The sequence below is a fragment of the Tripterygium wilfordii genome, chromosome 23 (assembly GCF_013401445.1).
Source record: "Tripterygium wilfordii isolate XIE 37 chromosome 23, ASM1340144v1, whole genome shotgun sequence".
In the NCBI taxonomy this organism is placed as follows: domain Eukaryota; kingdom Viridiplantae; phylum Streptophyta; class Magnoliopsida; order Celastrales; family Celastraceae; genus Tripterygium; species Tripterygium wilfordii.
The window spans coordinates 5,552,343-5,562,960 of record NC_052254.1 but is presented as its reverse complement, the minus strand read 5'-3'; the positions used below and the strand labels follow the sequence as shown (position 1 = coordinate 5,562,960).

The window sequence follows — 10,618 nt, the reverse complement described above, 5'->3', positions numbered from 1 at the left end:
ATTTTCACTCTTTTTATCTCAGAATTCATTGTCCAAAATTTATTATTATTCTTTTTCATGATCTATCCCGTATCTTTATTCATCAGAGCATCAACAAACTAAAAGAAACTACTAAAAAAGGGGGAGAATAGGAGGAGGAAAAGATGCCTCAGATATGTGATTAAATAACTAGATTATTATAGTGTTAATGGATTAAAAGTATTAGTTGTAATTTCTCGGAATCTCATCAAAACAGTGTAAAATGTGAGAAGTCATTGCTTTTAACATAAAGCACGCCAAAGATACACACAACCACAAGAGGACCTTAATTACTTTGAGAGATTTGTCTTTTGAAACTTCATTCTTCCTACTATTTTGTGTTTCTTCTGTTACAATGGAGATCGCTATTGGTGTTGGAGGAGCACTCCTCTCGGCTTCTGTTCAACCACTCATTGAAAGGTTGACCTCTCACGAACTCAACATCTTTGCTAGGCGGGAGAAAATCCTTGGTGACCTCAAGGATTGGGAGATGATGCTGTTGAATGTTGTAATGCAATTCTGGGAAAGTGGTGGTTTACTTTTACTGTTGGTTATTTTGTCTTATGTGTGTTATGTGTACAAGACTTGGTTAAAGTAGTATCTAACTTTGACCAAGGTCATTTATGTAATGTCTATGTTTGTGTGGCTGCAGTGACTTCTTCTTTTGTGTTCTAAGAGACTACAAGCCCTAGTTCGTATGTACTGGGAAGAGAGAATTGAAAACTAAGAAAGCTAATGTCAATGAATAGCTTCTGCTGATGTTGATAAGTACTTGTATTTCCTTCTCTGTTTGTTCTTGATCTGCTATTGTGTTTGAGTGCTTGACAATAGGACACAGAGGTTCTATTTGCTACAGTGGTATCGAAGCTTTACTGGTCTTACAGGATCTGTGAAGTAGAAGTTGAAGATGGCAACGGGAAGCAGTGGTCTACCTACTCCTCCCATTTTCTCAGGTGAAGGTTATGATTTTTGGTCCGTAAAAATGGAGGCTCTTCTGAATGCTCATGACTTATGGAGCACTGTAGAGCAAGGGTACAGACCTGCAGAGATCACAGAAACTTCAACTGTGAATCAGATCAAGCAACAGAAGGAGAACAGCACAAAGAACTTTAAAGCTCTTTCATTCATCCATGGAGCTGTAACTGAGGTAATCTTCTCACGCATGGTAGGCTTAAAAACTGCTAAGGAAGCTTGGGAAACTCTTAAAGAAGAGTTCCAAGGTAGTGAGAGGGTGAGATCTGTAAAATTGTTAACTCTTAAGAGAGAGTTTGAGTTGCAGAGGATGAAGGAGGGTGATACAGTGAAGGACTACTCTGACAAGCTTGTTGGATTAGTGAATCAGATGAGGTTATATGGTGAGAAAATTACAGATTGTAGAGTTGTAGAGAAAATGTTGGTTAGCTTACCAGAAAGGTTTGAGGCCAAGGTTTCTGCAATAGAAGAATCTTGTGACCTTAAACAACTTAGTGTCTCTGAACTTTGTAGTAAGTTACAGGCACAAGAGCAAAGGGCTTCTATGAGAAATGATGATGTGACAGAGGGGGCTTTTCAGGCTAAGCACAAGAGTTGGAAGCAGGGATCCTCCTCAAAAGATGGCAAAAAGAATGTACAGAACAAGACAGGAAAAGGGAAGGAAGTTGGTGGTTCTGATCAAGGTTGGAAAAAGGCAACATATCCTCCATGTGGCACCTGTAGTAGGACCAACCATCTAGAAAAAGATTGTAGATACAAGGGAAAGCAGCAAGTACAGTGTTGGTATTGTAAAAAGGTGGGGCACATAGAAAAGTTTTGTAAACAAAAGCAAAATTCTTCTGGAAAGCAGACTATTCAGCAAGCCCACTTTACTAATGAGCAACAACAGCACCATGAGGACCATCTCTTTATGGCTCTGCACACTTCTCAGACTTCAAATTCAAATGTTTGGTTGATTGATAGTGGTTGTACAAGTCACATGGCAAAGGACATTGATTTGTTCACTTTTCTGGATAGATCAGTGAAGACAAAAGTGAAACTTGGCAATGGTGAAATAGTTGAAGCTGAGGGAAAGGGAGTGGTTGCTGTAAACACAAAAAAAGGTATGAGGCACATTCATGATGTTTTGTACATTCCCAAGTTAAGTAAGAATTTGTTGAGTGTGTCACAAATGTTAAAGAAAGGTTACTCATTAGTATTTAAAGATTATTCTTGCACAATCTTTAATGCTAATGGTGGTGAAATTGCTAGAGTACAAATGTCTGGCAATAGTTTTCCGTTATATTATGAAGCTACAGTACAGTCCTCCTACATAGCTAAGACAGACGATACTTGGCTGTGGCACAAAAGGTATGGACATTTTAACTTGAAGGGTCTGAAGTTAGCAAGGGATAAGGAGTTTGTGAGGGATATGACAGAAGTAGAGGAGCATCAAGCTGTTTGCCAAGCATGTCAGCTAGGTAAATTGCATAGAAAGTCTTTCCCTGCAAGTTCATCATGGAGAGCAAGTGAGAAACTTGAATTGATTCACACTGATGTGTGTGGACCAATGAGTGTAGAGTCCCTAAGCAAGAATAGGTACTTTATACTATTTATTGATGATTGTACAAGAATGACATGGGTGTACTTCTTGAGTAACAAGTCTCAGGTGTTCACTGTTTTCAAGAAGTTTAAAGCGATGGTGGAGGCTCAGAGTGGGAAGCAGATCAAGGCTATAAGGTCTGACAATGGCAAGGAGTATACCTCCTCAAATTTTAATCAATTCTGTGAAGAGACTGGAGTTGCACATCAGTTGACAGTAGGCTACTCACCTGAGCAGAATGGGGTTTCTGAAAGGAAGAACAGGACAGTTATGGAGATGGCAAGATGCATGATAGCTGAAAAGAAGTTACCAAAGAATTTTTGGGCTGAGGCAGTTTACACTGCTGTTTATCTTCTTAACAGGCTTCCTACTAGGTCTGTTGAAGGAGTGACACCTACTGAGGCATGGTTTGGTTCCAAGCCATCTGCTAGACACCTCAAGGTGTTTGGTTCATTGTGTTATACACATGTTCCAGATGTGAAAAGAACAAAATTAGATGAGAAAGCTGATGTTGGGATTTTTTTAGGTTACTCTGCACAAGCTAAAGGGTACAGAGTTTACAATTTGAAGACAAAAAAGCTTCTGATTAGTAGGGATATGGTGGTTGACGAGGAAGCTCACTGGGATTGGGATGTTAATGATGCAGTGTGGTCTACCAAGTCTCAGTCAGCGCAGTGCTCTAGTTCTAACAATTTTGTGAAGGATGAAGACAAGGGAGTTGGTTCTACAACTGATGAAACTTCTGTCAGGAAAACAAAATCCTTGACTGAAGTTTATGAAAGTTGTAATATGGCTATGGTGGAACCTACAAATTATGAGGAAGCTTGCAAGTTTGATGAATGGAAGCAAGCTATGAAGGAAGAGATTGAAATGATTAACAAGAATGAAACATGGCAGTTGACTTCTAAACCTAAGAAGCAGAATGTGATTGGGGTGAAATGGGTTTATAGAACCAAATTGAATCCAAATGGTTCTGTGAACAAGTTCAAAGCCAGGTTGGTGGTCAAAGAGTATGCACAGTTACCTGGAACAGATTATGGAGAAACATTCTCACCTGTGGCAAGACATGACACAGTGAGAATGTTGATTGCCTTGGCAGCTAAAGAAGGGTGGAAAATTTATCACTTGGATGTCAAGTCAGCATTTTTGAATGGTCTTCTTGAAGAGGAGATATATGTTGAGCAACCTAAGGGTTTTGTGATACCTGGTAAGGAGGAGATGGTGTACAAGTTGAGTAAGGCACTTTATGGGTTGAAACAGGCTCCTAGAGCCTGGTACAGCAGGATTGATAGTTACCTCCTAATGCATGGCTTTAGGAGGAGTATTAATGAACCTACCTTGTATACCAAAGATGAAGATCAGAAGATGATTGTCTCTCTTTATGTTGATGATTTCTTCATCACTGGAAGTTGTCCAGCAGCAGTGGAAGTGTTCAAGGCTGAGATGAAGAATGAATTTGAAATGTCTGATTTGGGGGAGATGTCATATTTTTTGGGAATGGAGATTTGTCAGTCTAATTCAGGCATTTTTCTTTCTCAAAGAAAATATGCTCTGGATATATTAAAGAAATTTAATATGGAGAAATGTAAGAGTTCTGCTACACCATTGTCATTAAATGTTAAGTTGTCTTTGGAGGATGGTGAAGAACTTACAGATGCTGCCTTGTACAGAAGCTTAATTGGGAGTTTATTGTACTTAACAGCATCAAGACCTGATTTGATTTATTGTGCAAGCCTGCTGTCTAGGTTTATGAAGGCTCCTAGCAAGATTCATCAAGGGGCAGCCAAGAGAGTACTTAGGTATCTGGCAGGAACAGCAGACTATGGAGTATGGTTTGACAAAAATGAAGGGAGTGCACTTGAAGGATACACTGACAGTGATTTTGCTGGTAATGTAGATGACTTTAAGAGCACTTCAGGGTACTTGTTTTCGTTTGGCTCAGGAGTTTTTTCTTGGAGTTCAAAGAAGCAAGATATTACTGCACAGTCAACAGCTGAAGCTGAGTATGTTGCAGCAGCTTCAGCTTCAAATCAAACACTTTGGCTGAGAAAACTGCTAGTGGATGTGGGGCAGCAGCAAAGTGAAGCTACAGTTATTTATTGTGATAATACATCTGCTATTGCTATTGGTGAAAATCCTGTGAAGCATGGTAAAACCAAGCACATGAATGTAAGATATCATGCAATCAGAGAAGCTGAACAAAATGGTGAAGTGAAGATGGTTTACTGCAAGTCAGAGGATCAACTTGCAGATTTATTGACCAAGGCCTTGCCTAAGGCTAGGTTTCAAATGCTCAGAACCAGAATGGGAGTTACCAGAAAATGCATTAAGGAGGAGTGTTGAATGTTGTAATGCAATTCTGGGAAAGTGGTGGTTTACTTTTACTGTTGGTTATTTTGTCTTATGTGTGTTATGTGTACAAGACTTGGTTAAAGTAGTATCTAACTTTGACCAAGGTCATTTATGTAATGTCTATGTTTGTGTGGCTGCAGTGACTTCTTCTTTTGTGTTCTAAGAGACTACAAGCCCTAGTTCGTATGTACTGGGAAGAGAGAATTGAAAACTAAGAAAGCTAATGTCAATGAATAGCTTCTGCTGATGTTGATAAGTACTTGTATTTCCTTCTCTGTTTGTTCTTGATCTGCTATTGTGTTTGAGTGCTTGACAATAGGACACAGAGGTTCTATTTGCTACAGATGCTGGCCGAAATCAGCTCTTTGCTTGATGATGCTGAAGACACGCAAATGACAAATTCTGCAGTGAAAATATGGCTTGATGAGTTTCGAGATCTGACCTATGACATCGAAGACGTGCTGGATGAGTTCAACACTGAAGATTTGAAGGGCAAAGTGATGGAAGGTTCTCAGGCAAGCACAAACAAACTGCGGAAGTTAATCCCCACTCGTATAACTTCTTTTGCGTTCAATAACAAGATGGCATCCAGGATAAAAGACATTACTAAACGATTACAACGTATTAATGCATGGCAGGACCAGACTCTCAATTTGAGAAGGCTTGTTAATGGGACGAGATCCAACCAGGTGACGGAAAGGCCACCGACAACTTCGACAACTTCTTTGGTAGATGAATCGGATATTTATGGCAGGAATGATGACAAGGAGGTTATTGTTAAGATGTTGTTGATGAATGAAGAAGGTGCTAACAATTCCATTTCTGTGATCCCTATATTAGGGATGGGAGGAATTGGTAAGACTACTTTAACAAAGTTAGTCTACAATGATTCTGCTGTGCAAGACTATTTTGACATCAAGATATGGGTATGTGTTTCTGGAAATTTTGATGTTATTGACTTAACGAGAACAATTCTGTGGTGTGTAGCTCCAGAGATCCGTGATTTAAAGGATCTTAATTTGAATTCATTTCAAGAAACATTGAAAGAGAAATTATCTCAAAAGAAATTTTTGCTCATCCTAGATGATGTATGGGAAGAGGATTACAATCAATGGGATCTACTACGTGCACCTTTCGTTTCTGCAGCAACCAGTAGCAAAATAGTTGTCACCACTCGTAAGAAAAATGCTGCACCGATCACTGCTGATGTCCATGCCTACTGTGTGAAGGAGTTGCCAGATGAAGAGTGCTTGTTCATATTGGCTCACCATGCTTTGGCGGCACAAAGCTTTGATTCACACTTAGATCTAAAGGATATTGGTATGGAATTGGCAAAAAGGTGTAACGGACTTCCGTTGGCTGCAAAAGTATTGGGAGGTCTCTTGCGCAATAAACGAAGCCGTGAGGAGTGGGAACGTGTATTGAGAAACAAATTGTGGAATTCCCGAGAAACGAGCAATAGTGTCCATCCGACTCTAAAATTGAGCTACAATGATCTCCCTTCTCATTTAAAGCGATGTTTTGTTTATTGTGCAATATTCCCCAAGGATTATGAATTTGATAGGGATGAGTTGGTTTCGCTATGGATGGCAGAAGGTTTCTTGCACGATCCCCGGGGAGGGAAGCTAATGGGGGACTTGGGAGTCGAATACTTTGAGGATTTGGTATCAAGGTCATTATTTCAGTCGTCGATCATTAATAAATTGCTCTTCCCATACCCTCGTTCACAACCATTCTTTGAGCCACCGAAATATAGTAGGATATCAGTATTTGTGATGCATGATCTTATAAGTGATCTTGCTCAAACTATTGCAAGAGAAATTTGTTATAATGATGAGGCTATGTTAGAGGATGATATGTCAACTATACTATATCAAAAGGTCCGTCATGCATCTTTTTCCTATCTCAAAGATATTGACTCGCAAGAGTATGAAATCTATACTCGAATGAAGAGGTTGAGAACAATTGTGGGTTTTCCAATTTGGCGAAGGGGTTATTTCTCTGACTCGAGAGGCTATGAATGCAAGATGCTGTACAAGTTATTGGCACAATCAAAATGCGCAAGGGTGCTATCTCTTACTATTCCAGAAATAACAAAGCTACCGAATTCAATTGGGGATTTGATACACCTACGGTACATCAACTTATCTCAGACATATATTCAACAGCTTCCAGAGTCAGTGAGTAGTCTCTTTAATTTGCAAACTTTGCTATTGTGTTATTGTCAGTTCCTCAAGAAGTTGCCAGATAAAATTAGAAATCTGGTGAACTTGCGGCATCTTGATATTTTCGAGACATTTAAGTTACAAAAGTTTCCATCTGGCATTGGTATGTTGACCAATCTTCAGACTTTATCCAAGTTTATTGTGAAAGAAGGCCATGGAACTACAATTGCTGAACTCAAGAACTTGAATAATCTTCGTGGCAGTTTATCCATTCAAGGGCTTCAAAATGTCCAAGATGCAAAGTTAGCGAACTTAAAGGGGAAGCAAGGCCTTGAAGAATTGGAATTAGAATGGAATTATTGCCATGGAAGGAATGACATGTCGGTACTTGAATCACTTGAACCTCATCAAAACTTGAAGAGGCTTACCATTTCATCCTACTGTGGTGCTGAATTCCCATTTTGGATGAGTAATATTCCTTTGGTTTCCTTAACTTTGAGATATTGTGGAGAGACCAAACTCTTACCACCACTTGGGCATCTTTGCTTACTCAAAGAGCTAAGCATAATTGGATTGAAGGCGGTGAAAAGCATAGGTGTTGAGTTCTATGGGAATGTTGTTGTGCCATTTCCATCGCTAGAGAGGTTGGAAATTGGTGGTATGTCAGAGTGGAGGGAGTGGTCTCATGGCACTATGGGTGGTGAAGGATTCCCAAATCTTCAAGAGCTTAGGTTATATGGTTGTCCTAAACTGATTTGGAATTTTCCAAGTGGATTGCCATGCTGTCTAAAATGCATTATAGTTAAAAATTGTGATGCTCTCGAGTGTTTCCCGATGATAAACACTAGAGATGGAAGGGAAAGCCTTCTCGAAGAACTACATATTGAAGATTGCTCCTCTCTCAAGTACTTCGAAAGAAACTTCAACTTTCCTACCTCATTAAGGAAATTGACAATCAGGCATTGTGTAAATCTATTGTGTCTACCGGATGGATTGACGGTGCAAGATGACAACACAAACCAGTCTCAATCTGAGTCTCATCTCGAGGAATTGGAGATTGTGGGATATCAGGGGCCTACCTCCTTTCCAGCCGGCAAATTTCCTGCTGCTCTTAAATTCCTTACAATAAGGGGTCCTATTTGTATGCAATTGGAATCAGCAATTTCAGAGAAGAACACGGCACTTGAAACAATTGAAGTTTCGGATGACGATAACCTAAAAGCATTGCCCTCCATTAACTGTTTGCAAAGTCTCAGGTCTCTGTCCATATATGATTGTCCTGCTTTAGAGTCCTTCCCAGAAATGGGCTTCCGCAGCACCAGTCTTCAACAACTTCAAATGGAAGAATGCCAAAATCTGTCATTGGTGCCCATTCAAATGCAAAGCCACTTCCCTTCACTTCGAGGGCTGATCATAGGGAATTGCCATAATCTGAGGCAGCCAATAGCAGAGTGGGGATTGGGCATGCTATCCTCTCTTGAGACACTTAAAGTCTATGGTAGATGTCCTGCAACTGCAGATGTGGTAGCATTTGCAGATGATAATTGTTGTTGGCTTCCCACCTCTCTTAAACAACTCGATATAAGAGAATTCGTGAGTCTGGAATCTGTGTCCATGGGACTCCAAATGCTCACCTCTCTTAAAGATTTATCTATCAGAAGCTGCCCCAAGCTCCGATCTCTGACAAAGGAAGCCCTGCCTTTCTCTCTTAGAGAAATACGTATCTATCATTGTCCGCTCCTCAAAAAAAAACTACTTAAGGAAAAAAAGGGATTACGCGTCTTCTATAAGTAATGATTGAGAAGATAATCAGTGGTGCGATTATTTGTAGTCCATTTTCAATATGTGAGTAACACTTCCTTTAACATATCCTGCTTCACTTTCTCACTTTATTCCTTCTACTTTTATAACTCTTGCCAAAGTAATTATACTTGTTATCTTGCAGAGCTTCAGATTTTACGCCAACTGGGTCTCTTTGATCATACAAGTCATGCAAGTCATAAATAAATCAGAGTTTAAGAAGTCCTGCAGGTCTGCCCACCCAGCAAACACAAAAATTGTTTTTTCTTGTTTATGTGAATCTACTAACTAATTCATAGTTGCTAGATATGCTTTTGTAACTTCACTGCCAATTTGAATTCTCTTACCATATCCTTTTTATATCCATACCTTTCAGGTCGCTGAACGAGTTTTCTGAGGTCGTTTTATCAAAAAGTGGATATTGATGCAAATTGGTAGTGGACTAAGTCGGTGTTTTTGTTGCTGAACATTATTAGATGCCTTGTTTTTTCCTTTTTTTTGGGTATGTTCTTACTTCTTATATTGATATTGAATGAGTGGTCAACAGATTGGGTGAGGTCCATGTATAGTTCATAATTCACTACTCTGCTGTTCGCATTGTAATGTTTTAAACACTTGAAAGGAGGCTCGAACCAATTTCAACAACTTTTAAGCGTTCACAATTAGACATTGAGCTCTGTATGCATTGAAAAGTTAATTGAATTTGTTATGGTCTTGAGAAACCGAGAAGGTAATCGGAAGTAAATCAGGCAAGGTAAGTGTGCATGTAAGATGCAAGGTGCAAGATAAATCCTCAAAATTCATAGGGTGGGCGAGACAGAGCGGAGAGGCAGTTGACAGAGCAGAAGGTTGGGGAGTCGGGTGATCTGACAGTGATGGAACATGGAACACTTGAGAACATGATTATCAACAAAAAAATCTTATCAAAATGAAAGACACTACTTGTACAGAAGAATCCTCAAAATTCATATCTGATATATTTGTAGACCTATTGAAAAATATAACAGGAAGAGAACTTGCATTATCACGTTGATGTACACCATCTCAATCAATAAGCGTAGGCCAAAGAAAACAAATAAGCTTTGGTAAAGTGGGAGGCTGCAAATTAACTCTCACCCCAGCAGTTTCAACATTATTTCTCTCATGAATTTCAGCTTAATCATTATATTGTCGTCAGTGTAAAGCAAACCATAGTTTAGAATTGACACAATTGTTCGGGTAGTCATGTTTTGTTGGGTAATTCTCGATTACCCAAAAAAGAGTAGGGACAAACAATAATATTTAGCTTACCAAAAGCACCACTCACTAAACTCCACCCCAATGGTAAACCCATATGTACCCACCAAACTCCACCCCAATGATAAATCCACAGGTCACAAGCAATACCCACAAACTACATTGACTGATTAAGTCTTGGGCCACAATTCAATGCACAAATAATACCTAATCGGGCCAAAATGTATGTTAGAATTTGCAACATCCCAAACACATGCGCTAAGAGATTCAAACATCTAACTTAACCATTTGAACCAACAAATTTTCTTTTCTAAACCCTAAACCCTACAAACTAAAACCTAAACCCTAATGCCATTTTCAAAAAAAGGAAAACCATAATTTAACATTATTTTGGAAGAGGAATTGCAGCTCAAAATTATAACCCCTCCCAGCTCGACCACGTATGATACTATTCCTGTTACGACAGTACAAGAAACAATCAATACCTCTTAAC

The 10,618-nt window shown here is 39.3% G+C and overlaps 1 protein-coding gene across 1 annotated transcript; it reads left to right on the top strand.

Moving 5' to 3' along the window:
* The first annotated feature begins 218 nt into the window (after positions 1–218).
* Positions 219–9,534, top strand: LOC119992590 (putative disease resistance RPP13-like protein 1). The gene is made up of 4 exons (XM_038839366.1): positions 219–511; positions 5,269–8,934; positions 9,035–9,120; positions 9,266–9,534. The coding sequence occupies exons 1-2, from the start codon at positions 374–376 to the stop codon at positions 8,881–8,883; spliced, it is 3,753 nt and encodes a 1,250-aa protein (XP_038695294.1). The 5' UTR covers positions 219–373; the 3' UTR covers positions 8,884–8,934; positions 9,035–9,120; positions 9,266–9,534.
* The last annotated feature ends 1,084 nt before the right edge of the window (positions 9,535–10,618 follow it).

Coding starts and splice junctions, on each gene's coding strand:
- LOC119992590 (XM_038839366.1), top strand. CDS start 374: ATGGAGATCGCTATTGGTGTTGGAGGAGCACTCCTCTCGGCTTCTGTT. Junction 512..5,268: donor ACCTCAAGGATTGGGAGATG/ATGCTGTTGAAT, acceptor TATTTGCTACAG/ATGCTGGCCGAAATCAGCTC.